Here is a 16,768-nt window from a genome sequence, read left to right on the forward strand (position 1 = left end):
ATTTCAGGAGGGTTGTTGTTTTTTCCTTCCTCATTGTTTCAACATCCTTCTTAAAAGCTATGCAACTAGGAGAAAACCCAAACAAGTCTATTTATAAAAAGTACTGAAGTTTATTTATAACAAATGCAGCTTCACAACCTCAGCTGTATGTCCAAATTGCCCTGGAGCTTAAAATTTATTGTTTCATATTTTAACATTAATAACACATAATGTTCACTCAAATTAACTTCAACTGCAATTTTTAATTTAGACTTTTGGAGTTTGACTTTCAAAATCCATTCTCTTTAGCACATTTTTCTTAATAATTTAAAAGGATTGAATTCTTGATTTAGGTGAAAATCATCACATCAAATAAAGCTGTTTATTTATGTCTTCACTACGCCTAAGCGTCAAGTGAAATTCACGTTTGACTAGGTCAACCGTTTTCAATACCAAAGATTGTTAATCGCTGCAGGCACAAGATAGTAAAATTCAGGCTGAAATGTGAAGTACATGTATGCAGTGCAATGGGCGCCATAACAGTAAGCAACTCTTTTGATGCAAAAATATGTAAGAGCAGACAATGAAAGTTTGGCCCGGACAACGAGAGATATTCACTACCAGACTAGTCAAGCTTCAATTAGTTGCAACTTTGACAGTATTCACGACTATTTTTGCAGTAGTCGTGGTGGCAAGGTTAACCAGGTAGTTGAAGAGTAGTGGCAAGACACTGATTCGCTTCACATTAAGTAATAGTACTAAAGTTTTAGAACTAAAGTTTTAGAACTATGCACTAAAAGAACTTTCACTAGACTAGTAGGATTTGAAACTTTGCATGGTGGAAATACGATATAGAAAGGTTTGCGGTAACACCATGTAATGACTATCTCTAATGAGTTGGGGTGGTTCTACTGGTTCAATAGACTGTACAAGTCTCTCCAATATTAAAACATTTTAACAGACGATAAGCCCTTTTCACACTTTTCTTATTCCCCGCCGTTGACCCGGGGAATAACGTCCAGACTTTTCACACTATTACTGCTTTACCTCAAGTCTGCCCCCGGTCTTCCCCCGGTCTGCCCAAGTCTACCCGGAAAATTGGCATACTCTGGGGAATAGCCACTCCTGGGCCCAATTTCATGGCTCTGCTTACCGTAAGCACAGAATTGGCGCTTACGGAAGCAGGGAATTCTGTGCTTACGGCAAGCGTATTTCACGGGTTAGCGGGCGAATTTTGGCTTCTGCACGTGCGTACTCCACGTTACTAGGCATTCTATGCTTACAAGGCTAGCGCAAAAATTTGGCGCTTGCACGTAAGCGGTAATCATGTTCGTAAGCGCAGAATTCGGCGGTAAGCAGAGCCATGAAATTGGGCCCTGCTCTGGAGTAGGGATAAGCACTAGGGTATTATTGACATGTGCAACCGGAACCCTGTGAAATAGTGACACAGTGTGAAAGCACTCATCCAGGGGTTACTGTGGGGTAAAATAAGTCCCAGGGCTTCCCTGGACTGTATTCCTTGGGGATAAGAGATACAGTGTGAAAAGGTATATAGAGTGTAAGATTTTGTTTCCTTCCACAGAAGTGTTCATATCCAAATTCCTGAAAGTTTGACAATGTGGGTAACATGAACAGACTATTGCAAATGAACTCGCCTCTTTTACTTCAATGTGTGACTAAAACTTTGATAACCAGCTGTGCGCAATAGTCCTCTTGATAAGGGTTTTAATTTGAAAATAATCTGATTACATTAGTGCATCAACAAAGATAAAAATACTTTTCAATAAGTTTAAATTAAATAACACTTGAAGTTAACAGCAGATTAAAACAAAATTCAGTGAACCAAGTTGGTTTTCTGCACCTTTACTACAGCGTGTACAAAAAAACAACACCTTTTTCTGGCAAGTGTGATAATCTTAATTGGTCAAACTGAAGCGTACTAGGTCACAGTTGTTATAGCTCTCAATGTCAAAGTTCTCGTAACCAACGACATTTATTTATGGCCATGATCTGTCCAATGTAGAGTAATTAGATCTAATCTAATCAACAACAATAAGTAACTCCTGTATCTAATATAAGGAGGAAGGTGAATGGGTTTTGGAGGAACAAGTTCACTTTTATTGATATTTTTTGGTGCATGAATTTAATTATTTTATTTTATTGTGGGGGTGGGGGAGTTTGTTTGAACTTTCTTGATAATATTCTAGTAAATAATCACAAATTATTATATATAATATGAATAAGCCCAATAATACAATATATCTGGTTCTTGGAACCACCTAAATTATAATCACAAGTTAAATTTTATCTTATAGTATTTTGATAGAAATATCTGAACACTTTGCACATTGAGCCATTGATGGCAGAGGCACTCATTTAACTTCTACTGCCCTTAACAATCCCGCAAACAGCAGCTTGTGCATTTGAAAAGAACCATTTGTCACATTTACAGATAGTTAAAGGCAGTGGACACTATTGGTAATTACTCAAAATAATTATCAGCATAAAACCTCACTTGGTAACGAGAAATGGGGAGCTGTTGAAAGTATAACACATTGTGAGAATCGGCTCCCTCTGAAGTAACGTAGTTTTTGAGAAAGAAACAATTTTCCACGAATTTGATTTCGAGACCTCAGATTTAGAATTTGAGGTCTCGAAATCAAGCATCTGAAAGCACACAACTTGGTGTGACAAGGGTGTTTTTTCTGTCATTTATCTTGCAACTTCGACGACCGGTTGAGCTCAAACTTTCAAGGGTTTGTTATTTTATGTGTATGTTGAGATACACCAAGTAAGAAGACTAGTCTTTGACAATTACCAATAGTGTCCAGTGTCTTTAATGCAAGTTAGATACAAATGAGCAATCAAAGGAAAGGGCTATCCCTTCCCAACATGGCTTTGAATTGAAGAACAGAGAAGTATCGGACCGAATCCCTGCACCATAAACAGTGCCAATACACTGGACTCCCTTCACCTCTAGAGGGAGTAAAGCATATTGGCACGATTAATGAAGCACGATTAACAGAATCCATGCCTTCACATTTATACAAATACGCCAAATGACTCCAAATATAGAGCGCCCTCTATGGCTAACCCAGTAAAAGCCATCATTTAAAAATAATCACACAAGGGCAGTATGGGACTTACTTAAATTATTCACCGGCCATTGCTTTAATTTGACACTGAAACCATTTGCCTGAGGCCAGTGGTTTTAGCGTCGGACCAGTAAAATTAAGACAGGACAAGCCCATGGGCCAACAATAACCAACCAAGGTAACATTGTGGAACGGGCGACAACCAATAACTGTAAATCTTTTCACACAGTACACGGTGCAAGTGGCCATTCCTGGGCAAACTGTAGAGTGCGCTTTCTATTTTGAATTGCCCCTACACGGCCCTTCCATGGCAAAACAGCCTCACTAAAAAAAAATTATATTTTGAAAAAAGAAAGTTTAGCTAAAAACTGTTTTGCCCTAAAATGGGATGAAAGTTCAAAAAGAGGCAGAGATAGGACATGTTATAACTTGTATTTACATCCATACATCGTATGCCTTTGAAAGTTTGAAATCTTATTGAAAGGAACATTACAGAATTGGTTTTTGCTCACAAAACAGCTGCTGGCAGTGTAAGCACTTTATGTAATCCACCATATACATTAAGTGACAAACCTGTAGAAGTTTGAGATTGATCGGTCATCTGGGTCACGAGAAAATAGTGAAAAACCGATTACAAATTTTGCATTGCACTGACGCCAAATTAAAAATGAATAAATCGCTCACTGAGTGAAGTTAGATTATTTATTTCTCATCATATATGACATTCCAGACAGAAACATTTCAAGGGATGTTTCCAACTATCATCATCATTAGACCGTGTAAGTTTTATGTAAATCTGTGATCTTCACGATTTTTGTTTCTTACCAATTCTGTAACGTTCCTTGAAGAAACCAAATTTGTTGAGTTTTTTATCCATGGAAGGGCGGTACTTGCATCCCGTTATTTTAACTCAGTGTTAGTGAAAAAGATGTGCTTACTGTTGTACAAGTCCTGTCAAGGTTTCTTTACTGGTGTTGGTGGGTCTTCCTGGTTTTCTGTCTCTACTGGGTCACTAGGTTCACATTTCTCTCCTGACAAATTCATAAAGATAATTTAGTCGATTGCAAGACATCTCATTGTAAGCAAACTCTACATCTTTGGTTTAGGGGAAAGAGAACATTCATTCCAAACTTCTTGTCAAGAAATTTGTTTATAAATTTACCCGTTTCTCATTGCTGACGTTTCCGACAAACATCTTTTGAACGGTCAGAAATTCTCTGAAAACTCTTGCACATATGTCAGTGCTTTGTTTAAGTGTCACAACTTTTTGACAACTTTAAGAAATAGATGTTGCAAACTGCTTACCAACCAAAAGGACCTATGGTATAAATGCAAAAACAAAAAATTAATGGCCTGACGTTTTTTAGCGTAGCAGAGTCTTTCGCAAAAGCTAAATAACCTTCAAGATAGACTCAGCTATGGTCAAAAGTTCAGGTCGTTAACTATTTTTTGGCAACTTTAAAGTGCAGTGCTGCACACTCTTAAAACTGATAGCATATCAGACCGAACTATGGCAAATACATAATATGTGTAGGTGACTTTTCAGATTAAACTCACAGTTGATCTGACGAATCATATAACTAGTTAAAAACTTCCTCCATCTTAAATTCAATTTCAATTGCCAAGGCCAGATTTCGTTGACCTCTGAAACACTATGTGGACTTACAGATGTCCACATAGTGTTATTTACAGTTTTGAAGACTAGGATTTTCGTGTTCACAGAGGGAATGCAACACAGAGCTCTGTGCTCGGGTGTGTGTAATCAGGATCAAAATTGGTCACCAAAAGTATTTAATTTTAAAAGAAATGTGTTGTTTTCACATTTCATTGTTATTTTTACTGATGCATTTATTAATCCACTAGCCGCGGGGCTATCATCAAACTGGAAAAATGAGTAGACCGGTTGTAAATCAAGCAGTCCCAGGCTAGCTTGCTACTGGCAATTTGGACCCTGTTTAACATAGATGGTATAATAGGCTACATGTGGCAATTCTATACTTGTTCTACTGCGCAGCGTCTATAACATTTTTAAAAGAGCTTATTCTTTTGATTTTGTTTTTGAATAAGTAGAAACATTACCATTGAGCGGGAAGTAGAGTGGCAAGAGTTTCTCGTAGATCCTTACATCGTTGGGCATGAACAGGCAGAAGATGATTCTCTCAATCTGTCGGACATGAAAGAATCGAATGGAAATATTTATCAAGTTCACACGACCACCAAACGTCGCTCTAGAATCCACGATCAAAAGAGAAAGCCTTGCTGTTGTTTGGTTCAATTTGTACTGTTTCACTAAGGCACAGCCAACTATGGACCTTGCTTAGCAGGAATAATAATAACAATAAATAATATTTATCAAGCGCATTTTACAAAAGTTTGAAGCGCTATCAGAGCATAGTTACAAATCATGATAACTTTAGCATAAAAGCAAATGAGTTTTTAAAACATGGCTTTGAAGTATTCAAGAAATGATGCCTGAAAGAATGTGAAGAGGAAAATGTAGGTGCTCTACCATTGCATGTTTAGCTATATGGCAAGTGCGTTTGAACACAACAAAGACTAAAAACAGCCAAGCAGACTCCAGTCGGTACTCACATCTGTCTTTTCATGTTCAACAAACCACTTCTTGACCATGTCTAATGCAACATAAGCAGCGTCCTCCTGTGGATAACCTGTAAAGGACGAGGAATCATAAACGCATTCTGTCAATAGTGTTACATTTCTACAGGTAAGAAGTCTAGACACTTGAGTCTTGTCCAAGTGAGTATTAAAGGGAAGGTATATGTTTGGTATTCACTCTGATGGCAATCAAAACTTACTTAGGACTGCGGTATAGCAGCTTTTGATAGTATAAACCATTTTGAGAATCACTTCACATCAAAGTAATGAGGTTTGGTGTAAAAATGTAAGTTTTTATCTCCCAAAATTGGAATTTGAGAACTGTTTCTCGGATTGTGTATTCCAACTATGGATTTTACTTCCTGTGTGGACATAATCGCTCTGGATATTTGGCAATATCTCAAAAACGCTAAATCCTTTCGAAATTAAATTTCACACAGATAGTTTTACTGACCATAGTATTAAAACAATTAAATACTTTGCCTTTAACAAAAACTCTACGCAGTTGTTATACAGTGCTTTCTCACACCTGAGAGCGTCTCAAAGCGTTCATTATGTTTTCTTAAAAGGTAGGCCTATGAAGAGCAATAATGGTTAAGTGTCTTGACCAGGTCTCAAACCCAAACAGTCAAGAAACAACAGAAACACCAGAGCTAAAGTCCAGTGATTTTGACCACTCGGCCATCCAACTCATAAATGTACATGTGAAACAATTGGTTGCCTTTACCAACAAACCCTTTTCAAACTTAAAATGGATGCTAACCCCAAACATTTTGTAGCGACACATTGAAAAAAACAATTAGCATACATGTATTTCCAATCTTTTGAATTAGATACGTGTATGGATTGGCCTTCATGCCTACTACAAACATGGCTTGAGTAAAAAAAACAAAAAAAAAAAACACATCTCACCATAAATTCCAGTTGATATACAAGGGAAGGCAATAGATTGAATCAGAGGCTCTGGTTTATCTGTCATTTCCTTCAGAGTATCTTCTTTAGACTTGATCTCTCCCGTTCTCTTGTTTTCATCTGCTGCCTCAGCTGGGCTTTCTGTCTTTGAGTTCGAGTCTCCTTTAACATTCTCTCTTTGAGATTCTGGTTTATCCTCTTTGTCCACATCTTTTAAGTTCCTCTCTTCGTCTTTAACACCCTCTTCTCCTTTATCATCCCCTTCAACACAATCCTTTCTCATATCGACAACCTCTTCCCTAACCACGCTCGCTGTTTTTCCTGGTCCATTGCCATCCTCGCCCAAACTCTCAGCATTATCATCCGGTTTCTCCACAGATTTATCATTTTTGTCTGTTTGATTCTCCTCCGATACTGCACGCTGTTCTTTTTGCTCCGGACTTGTAGGTTGTTCCTCCGTGGGGACATCTTGGGGTCTCTGTTCTGGGACACTGTCCTGTGTCTTTTCCTCGCTGCTTGCATCTTGCTTCATCCATATCTCTGCTCGTTCTCTCTGCTTGACGTTGTGATCATGAGCTCTCTGGAGACATGTATGGTAACAGTTCTGAAGATCTTGCTCCCGATCCTCTGGTACTCCGCCTTTAGGGCATGAACGGACGATTGGCCCGACAGTATGAATTACATCTGCAAGGTAACACATTCAGAGGTTCAAGAACATGGTTTTGGAGAGAGAAAGAAATTATGATTTTTTTTATCTTCAATTTAGGAAAGCTTGATGCTTAGACACACAAACAGGTTGTCTGCGCTTTACTCCCATTTCTCAGAATAAATTTGAAGTGAATTGATTCTCAAAAAGCTTTGTACTATCGAAAACTGCTGTACTTCTTACCAAGTAAGTTTTTATTGCGATTAATTTTAAGAGTTATTACTTATCGTACACTCTTTAAACATATTTCCATTAATGCAAGCTGTGTAATGGAACCAATTATGCATAGTAGTAAGAATTTAATCAATTAAGTATAGGCACTCAAATGTGATATAACAAATATATCTGATCTATATTCAAAGGAAAGATAGAATAATATCCGAAAACAATCAATATTGAAAGTGTAAATGACTTAAACCAATTCAACTTACATCTTGCTGGAAGGAGGTATCCTGATTGAAGGGACACGGTTTAAAGGAAAGGGAGGAAAAATAAAAATCTTCATTAATTGATGAAAGAATGTAATTAACATCAACAATTTTATAATCCAAGCCAGTTTCGCAGAGCTTGGTCCAATTACATATAATTGTTATATTCTTACTGGTATCCACAGCAAAGACATTAAAGATCGCCAACAAGATGGCAAAGTTGGAAGAGTGCCTGCAAGTTAATTTTGGACATTGCAGGTTCACAGGTTGTACTCATATTAATAGCAAATAACTCCTACTCAAAAATGTGCCCGACTACACATCTGGGCAACCTAACAATAGCCCTGAGCCTGCCAACCACACAACCAATCAGAGCATTGATTGACTTACACTGGATCCTCTGAACCCCTATAAATAAGCCCACTCTTCTCTTACCTCTTCAGTCTCCTGACAATGACTAGAGCAAGTTGGTCGAAACATTGAGACCAATTTAAGAACTGACTCCGCGGTAGTACAGTTAACTACGATTCCTATAAGCTAAAGTAGTAGTCCAGGCCCATTGTCTATACCATCCGCGAGGGTAATGGTTAAAAAGCAGGACAGTTCTTTTCAGAACTGAGAAGTCTCCCAAACACCCGAAAAATCTACTCCGCGGTAGTAGAATAAAGAAAGACAGTTCTCTAAGAACAAACTCTACCTGGCAAGTAGATACACACATCAAGTTTTACAAGTTTTTTGTAAATTGAAAGATAACATATATTCAGCTAGCTAAAGTTTTGTTGCACTTCATTCTATCTTTCATTTTGGAAAGACAGTAATTTTCAAGTTGAACTACTGTAATGAAAGTACACTCAACTGTAGATTATGTTGCGAATCTACACTTAAGTGTAGATTCGTAAAAATAATCTACACTTTCAACAATACAGTGACGTCACAGAAATAGTTTAACTTTATCTACACATGATATTTGGTCCTTGGAAAACAGTAGAACAGTAGAGGCCAACCTAAATGTACACATGGTGTAGTCTCTAATAGACTTTTGGGGCTATTAAGTCACACCTTTTCTGATTTTTCAAGAGGCCCCGAACAAATTAGAAATCAGACCCACGTATATGTATCATTCCTGCATACCATAGTTTATAGGAAACAAGATTTCACTCATACAAAACAACAGGGTACAATCACTATTACTTGATTTGTGCAATTCATAATCAGTCACGTTAAACCAATGTTTGTACAAGTGAGATTGGCTGTTACCAGCTTGCAGAGTTCCCTTGACGGGAAGATCATCTTAACAAACAAATCCAAGGCTACTCATTTTTACCCATACACCGATGTGTGTTAACAATGTGTACTCGGTACTTCCTATGAAAAAATATCACAGGCATATTACTCCGGTGGGATTCAAACCCATGACCCTGCAATTCTATAGTAGTGTCTTATCAACTAGACTACCAAGATTACCCGGTAGCTAGAGGCAGATTGAATCCTATGTTTTGGCAGCGGGTACCGCAATGATATAATAGATGTTCAGCATCTATCAAAGCCAAGGCTAGGGGAGAGAAATAGAGTCATACCTGCCGTTATTTTTGCATCTCCAGTATCACACCCGCAGAGAAACTTGCATTCTTGAAGAAGCTTATTCCCAGCCATTCTGTGTATAGCGCCATCAACTGTACACATTGAAGTAATTTAAACCACACGAAATATTTACATAGAGTAGTTTGGTTTACAATAGTCCCATTACAAATACAGCTTGAAAACCTTGGAGGCCTGGCACTGTTGTGAACTTTAGAGCCAGTTAGTTTCTGGAGTGAAAACATTTTATTATTTAATTATCAACCCAGGTGTTGCTAGGATTTGCTGCTTCAAAGGGTAAGGTTAGAGGATTACACTTAGCATTATTTTGTGATATTACTAATAACCACACCAACCCATCCCATGCTTACAAAAATAAATAATAACATTGATCACATTTTCTACCCCCCCCCCAGGCAGAGCTCTGCGCCTGTTCAGATAAGAGAAAACAGTTTAATGGGAGATCACCTTACATCACAAGGGCACGGACGGCCACTTTAAGGTGAGGGCCACACATTAACTGATTTGATCAAATCGACCCAAATCTGTCACAAGGTGCATGTTGCCACCTACTCCTGGGGCTGAAACAGGGTTACAGTCTAGAAGGACATGTAGGCATGTGTATGATCCACTAGGAGCCTGGCTGGTAGAGCAGATCTGCACTACCTTTCAAACAGTTTTTATGCTTTGCCCATTCCACCAACCCCTCTAGCGCTTTACTTCAGTCTTCTTTTGCTGCTCCGATTTTGTTTGGAAAAGCCTTCCTGAGCATATTTACCAGGTCAGTTCTTTACATTGTTTAAAAGGAACGCGTTGCCTTGGATCAGACAAGTTTTTCTTTGAAAAGCGTTTGAAACCGGTTGTTATGAAATGCAAATGGTTACAATGATAATTTGAAAGTAGAATTTAATGATCCAGCCACACAAACATGCCTCGAAATTGTACAGTTTTCCTTTTACGTCAGGAAGAAACACAGTTGGCCATGTTGTGGAGTCAAAATTTTGACTCAATAAAATGGCTGACCATGATAGTTCGCGACATAAAAGGAAAACCGTGCAATTTCGAGTGATTTGTGTGGATTATTATATTCTACTATAAAATATCTTTCTAACCATATGCATTCCAGAACAAACAGTTTCAAACGCTTTTCAAAGACCAACTCGTCCGATCCAAGGCAAACTTATTTGTTTAGAGCTGCCTATTTGTAAACTGCTTACTTGTAATCTATCTTTCACTCATTGTATAATTCATTGTTCTCTTTATGCGCTCAGAGGCTTCTGCATTGGGCATTTTACAAATGTCTTTATTATTTAGAATACCAACCTCCACCACCTCCCATGAGTGAGTTATTAGCAGCATTGACAATAGCATCCACATCCAGCTTCGTGATATCACCCTGCCATATGGACACCTTCTCCTCAAGGTTCTCTCCCTTGGATTCTGTGTACACAAAATAAATACAATTATAACACACCTCTTGCTTGTTCTGTGTTCTGGTTGGTTGAAACATGGTCACGTGGGATGAACTAATATAGGCTAGTGATCGTGCGCACGTGTTTTGCGGGAATAGTACCAGAGCGGGCAATAGTCTTTGAATATAGTGCCCGCGGTAACAGCGCCCTCTTCTGACTTGAACCAAGAACAACAACTACAAAACTCCTTTTTTCTGTTCTTATTTGACATTTTAAGATCGAGTTGTGTTATAAAACACATATTGACTGGCATAATTCGGTAACTAGTGTATGTCTATTCCCCCTCGGGCCTGTGAGTGACCAGAAGAGGGGCCTATTTAGGTTGCTCTTCTGGTCACTCAAAGTCCCTCGTGGGAATAGACGTATACTAGTTACCTCGTTGCCAGTCAATATGTGTATAATATTACCCTTTGTTAGATGATAGTTTGGAATTCGAACCCACAACCTTGGCATTGCTAGAGCAGATGTCTTACCACTTAGCCACTGGTGGCTAGAGGCAGTTTGAATCCTATTAATTAGCAGCGGGTACTGACTTCTGCTTTAGCAATGCAAAGGTTTTGGGTTCGAATCCCACCTGAGTGATCTGCATGTGGATTTCTTTCACACCGTCAGGAAAGTGTATGGGTAAAAAACAAAAAATTATATCACAATATGTGTCAAAGTAAACATCATTAGAGTCAGTCAGTATAGACTGTGCACCCTTTAATTTACAACAATTGACCTTATAGTACATTCCAGGGCATTTCCTGACAGGCAAGATAGTACTATTCTTAATAGGTTATTTATTATTATATAACACCCAAGCGGATCCTTGCCATTTGATTGGAGGATTGTCCGTCACGTGATAGCAAATAAAAGTACCATTGCACGCTGAGTCACTCGCCGTGCTTTTTCGTTCCATCCGAAAAGTACCATTGCACGCTGGCACGCTGCCAGCGTGCAATGGTACTTTTCGGATGGAACGAAAAAGCTGAGTAAAAACATCACTGCGTGCGCGTGTCTTTGGTAACGCAGCAGGTGTTACTGCAAGAAGGCATAGTAAAATTACTAGCATTCGGCTTCTACAGTTGAAATTGTTTGTTTTGAAAGTTGTTTCTTTCAATCAAAATGACAAAGTTCTACTTGGATGTTATATAAAACAAATAATGAATGTTTTTCATTCGTGCAATGGTGCGAATATGTTCATTCGTTGAAAGCTGGAATGTTCCATTCAACTCGGCTCCGCCTCGTTGAATAGAACATTCCATCTTTCAACTCATGAACATATTCGCACCATTGCACTCATAAACATTCATTATGTGTATATTAATTGGTGTTACTAAAATCAAATTGCGGCCAAAGGCTGTATTATATGACAGTTACAATATTGAGAAATACATTATTAAAACTCAGAAAATATCTGAGACAAAAGATACAGAAAGGCACTTGAACAGACAAACAGTCTGAAGACTACAAAGGTATGAGAACATTTTACATCTTGTATTTTACATCTTGTGTTGTAATTTCTACACAAATTCAAGAATTTTTCTACTAGAATTTTTTTCTCTCAATAATATGGACATTACTTTTTGCAGGTTGAGATGAGATTTCTCTTTCGGCTGCATACTCTGGCCATGTAGGTACGTCTTTGATGCTGATGATGTCGGAGCGTTTACGTCTCCCCTCTTTCACTTTCTCCTCCAGCGTCTTGTTAAGATACTCCTCTTTGTAGAAAACAGAAGAAATAATCACATTATTGCTTTTGTTATTTTGTTCTTGTGTGACAAAAAGTAAGATCAGATTAGATGCTTTACTACAACAACTCTGGTTTTTGTGTTTCTAAAATTTTGCTAATTACCAGGGACTGTTTATCCATTCTGATATGTCTAAAGGTGCGATATAAACCTGGTGAGGAGACGTGTTTAAATATGGCCTTAGGAAATTGAGTCAAAGAGGGGGCTATCAGATGAGCACATGCAAATTTCAGATCCCCATTTAAAGTTTGTAACACATAAATCTGTTTTTCTTTTTGCTTTTTGGAATTGGATTAAAAGTGAAACGTTGTTTATTGAAAGAGTGAATAAAATCCATTAATTTCCAACAAACAACTAACCTGTGAATATTTTATTCATTTAGGAAGTCACGTTTTAGTGAAGTTATTTGATTCTTCTTGCAGGACTCAAACTTTATACAGGCCAGACAGAGGCCAGTGATTTCAGAGCAGGGCCAGTAAACTCACGACCCGTTTATCAGTTGATGTCATACCATATTTATTTATAATTTAAGAAATTAAGTTCAAATGTAAATATCTTTCCATGAATCAATCTTTCTCATTAGATTCTGGTCTTGCAAAATAAATTCTGAGCGATATTAGACTGGATGGGGCTCACAGAGGAAGACAAAATCAGTCATTTACAATTCCTGGAATGTAATTCCAACTAACATTCTTTTGGTAAAAAAGTTCTTTTGGTAAAAACCCAAATTAATATTCACATGTTCTTTTGAAATCTGGCCTCCTTGGCCACTACTCACCAGCCAGTGATGATTAATTACGATAGAACGGTTCTCCTGTCCTGTATATTTTTATCATGCTTGTGAAATAAGTTTGTTGCCAATTTTAAATTGTAGTTTTTCCATCTTCGTTGTGATTTTGGTTCACTTTTTATAGTATTTCTTTGTTTCCTTTGGTTGTTTGCCTGTAGTTGTGCATGTCACTTGTCTGGGTTTTGATGTGTGAACAAGGGTCCCAATTTAGTGGGCCTGTGTTCCTGTTCTGGGGTTTCCCTTTTGCACTGATGTCATTTTTTATGTATTTGTGCAATAAAGATAATAAAATTAAAATTAAGTTATTTGTTTTATAACACCCCAAACATTGCACATAGACAACAGGGTACCGAGAAACTGCTGTTGCTATGGAGTAGTACACCAGGTGCTACAGGCATATTACCTTGTTTGGTGTATAGCATTTCGCACTCGCGCTCCAATTCAATAAAAAGGCAGATAATTTGTAAGGGGTGTTAGCATAGTGTGATCTTGGTGTGATCTTTGATTGTCAGTGAGCTTCTCCCGAGACGACTTTTCTTACCTCTATTTTTGCGATAGGCATACATCTGGTTTCCTGATGACTGAAACCGTTTGAGGAGCGCCATTGGAAAATCCTGGTCAGAAGGCCCTGGTTCTTGTTGGGAACTCATTGTCAAAGCGATCCTTTTTCTTGAATTCTGTTGCATTATAAAAAGTAAACAAGTTTAATATTGTTGATTTTGAAAGGCAGTGGACATTATTGGTAATTACTCAAAATAATTATTACAATAAAACTTTACTTGGTAACGAGCAATGGGGAGCTGTTGGTAGTATAAAATACTGTGAGAAACGGCTCCCTCTGAAGTAACGTAATTTTTGAGAAAGAAGTAATTTTCCATGAATTTGATTTTAAGACCTCAGAATTAGATTTCGGGGTCTCGAAATCAAGCATCTGAAAGCACACAACTTCGTAGGACAAGGGTTTTTTTTTTTTTCATATTTATCTTGCAACTTTGACGACCGATTGAGCTCAAGTTTTCACAGGTTTGTTATTTTATGTATGTTGAGATAAATCAAGTGAGAAGACTGGTCTTTGACAATTTCGACCACACAACACCAGCACCCCTATACCACACCTTGGACAAGAAGTTAGCTCTCTAGGTGGTTATTCATAAAGCATCAAGCATCAAGCACCAATAGTGTCCAGTGTCTTTAATCTTGCACTATAGTTGTGACCATTTATACAGGCTTACAGCAGTTGTGCTATCCTATAGTCCTCTCACCAGGACAAGAGAATGTGTTTTGTTGCTTGTTTATTTTTTATCATGGTTTGCATTATCTACTCGTACTCCTTACCTACTCTTGTCCTTATCCTAGAACTATAATATTATGAGGTTTGTTTCAACGTCATTTGTGGAGACGATAGCGGAACGATCGAGCCTCGTAGTACTCTTGACCCTGTCCTCTAGAGAGTAGAGTAGTACGAACTTCGGGCAACTAGAATGTATTGAACATTTAAATTATAGACGCTAGGTTACGTTAACGTTTATGCAAATTACGTTGATACTCGGCAGAATCCTTAAGTGAGGACATAATAAAAAGGCCAAGATGGGTGCTTGATTGTTGATGCAGTGCAGATCGGACACGAAAGTGCTAACAGAGAAACAAAACTGAAGAAACTAAGGTGATGAAGACAACTGCAACTCAACTGGTGCTAGACAAAGTGCAAGTACAAACTGGGCTGCTGCTTATATTAATAGACTTGATGCAACTCCTCCCCTGAAGGCATCACAACGTTTCTTTATTAGAAGTACCATTTACTAATGCTAATACCCAAGAGGGGGGTGTCGGTGGACTCGGTATCCCAAGGTGCCCTATTGAAAAGCTTATGAGTCAACTCGGTCCCAAGTCAACTCGGTCCCAGTCAACTCGGTCCCAAGTCAACTCGGTCCCAAGTCAACTCGGTCCCAAGTCAACTCGGTCCCAAGTCAACGCGGTCCGTATGGTTGACGGGAAATAATTGAATTGGAAACAAAACTACTGTCCTTTGACTTTGTACATAAAATGGGATAAGTGTGCACCAATGTTCGGGGTATAATATTCGATGCCTTCAAAGCAACCCATTTGTTTCTATATTCAACATTCACTTTTGAAAATTACCGATTGTGTTGGCCAATAAATTTCAACTAAAAAAAAAGATCTTCAAAATGTCTCTTTGCTTTCAACCAGTCTGTATGGCTCTCAACAATTCATTAATTGACAAACATTAACAAACTCTTTGATTTCTTTACAAGTAGCTTACATTTAAAAATTAAATAAAAACCAAAATCTACTAACTAAAAAATGAAAACTATTATTCATTAAGGAAAAAAAGTGTTTGGTCGAAAATAAATAACAAATATAATATTGTTCAAATACAACTTGGGTTGCGGTACCTCCCCGCCCTCCCTCCTGCCCGTGCAAGCTTCCCTGCCTTGGGACCGAGTTGTCTTGGGACCGAGTTGACTTGGGACGGAGTTGACTTGGGATCGAGATGACTTGGGTCGGGACCGAGTTGACTGGGACCGAGTTGGCTTGGGACCGAGTTGACCGGTACCCATTGAAAAACATGTATCATACACAAAACTAAAGGCACAGCAATTAAGCCAAACCTCTCACTCAGTCTCAATATAAATAGGCCACTGATTGGTTGTGTATTTCAATTTTGTGCAAAACTACAGGGTGCAGCACTGTGTCGGAAATAAACGTAAATACGATATTATTTGTTATTATTAATAATTATAATATTATCAATCACCACTGACTCTCAAAAGGGAGGGGGCTGGGCCATCAATGAGTTAATTAAATTGTAAACAGATCATTTAAACTGGTACTCTTATTCTTACGTCCTTCAGGCGCAGAAAAACTGGAGAATTTGCACAAATTGTTCTCAAACAGGCGCGATGATAATGAAAGGTCAACATTTACGGATTTCTGTTCACACGTAAACAAAGCATACAGAGAGAAGCAGGAAGACAGAACAGCTAGCTAGCTCACGTACACGTTGTTGGAGATGAACCGCCCATTAATGGTTGTGATTAAAATGCGCATGCGTAAATCTTTGCTAGCCTCGTTTACAGCCGTAATCTGTTGTTCAATTCAATGCAATTCAATTCACTTTATTTCCAAATCAATGTTGATTTTTGAGCCAATATTATTTACTGTATTATTTTCTAGTCATATTCTGTCATGTATGATTAGGAAGCTTAGTAAACTATCCACTGATAATTGTACGGCTGGATTATCCATGGATGTTTCATAATAAAGGGACTTCAATTACGAAGCGACTGGGGCCAGAGTGGAGTAGCAAGCCTACGAAAGTGCTTTTGAGAACATGCAAAGTGTAAAGGGGGTTCGGTCGTCGTGTGACGGTCACTAAAAGCCGATAACTCACGACACTTGACGACAACTGCTTGCACGTTTGAGTGCTATGGGTGCGTT

At 38.2% G+C, this 16,768-nt stretch overlaps 1 protein-coding gene across 2 annotated transcripts; it reads right to left on the bottom strand.

The window, feature by feature from the left end:
• Window positions 1-2,746: 2,746 nt before the first annotated feature.
• On the bottom strand, window positions 2,747-16,338 carry LOC117298376 (ADP-ribose glycohydrolase MACROD2-like). 2 transcript variants are annotated; one of them, XM_033781619.1, is made up of 11 exons: window positions 16,174-16,338; window positions 13,851-13,986; window positions 12,352-12,489; window positions 10,638-10,754; window positions 9,314-9,409; window positions 7,740-7,760; window positions 6,603-7,286; window positions 5,667-5,743; window positions 5,154-5,238; window positions 4,013-4,105; window positions 2,747-3,398 (listed from the first exon to the last, which is right to left on the bottom strand). In XM_033781619.1, the coding sequence occupies exons 1-10, from the start codon at window positions 16,249-16,251 to the stop codon at window positions 4,029-4,031; spliced, it is 1,509 nt and encodes a 502-aa protein (XP_033637510.1). In that variant the 5' UTR covers window positions 16,252-16,338; the 3' UTR covers window positions 2,747-3,398; window positions 4,013-4,028. The 2 variants fall into 2 exon arrangements, with proteins under 2 accessions (XP_033637510.1, XP_033637500.1); XM_033781609.1 differs by lacking the exon at window positions 2,747-3,398 and having other exon boundaries at window positions 3,864-4,105.
• Window positions 16,339-16,768: the final 430 nt, after the last annotated feature.

The sequence above is a fragment of the Asterias rubens genome, chromosome 1, assembly GCF_902459465.1.
Source record: "Asterias rubens chromosome 1, eAstRub1.3, whole genome shotgun sequence".
NCBI lineage: Eukaryota > Metazoa > Echinodermata > Asteroidea > Forcipulatida > Asteriidae > Asterias > Asterias rubens.

Coding starts and splice junctions, on each gene's coding strand:
- LOC117298376 (XM_033781619.1), bottom strand. CDS start 16,251: ATGTTGACCTTTCATTATCATCGCGCCTGTTTGAGAACAATTTGTGCA. Junction 10,755..12,351: donor CTCATCTCAACCTGCAAAAA/GTAATGTCCATA, acceptor TTGTGTACACAG/AATCCAAGGGAGAGAACCTT. Junction 7,761..9,313: donor AGATGCAAAAATAACGGCAG/GTATGACTCTAT, acceptor CCCTTCAATCAG/GATACCTCCTTCCAGCAAGA.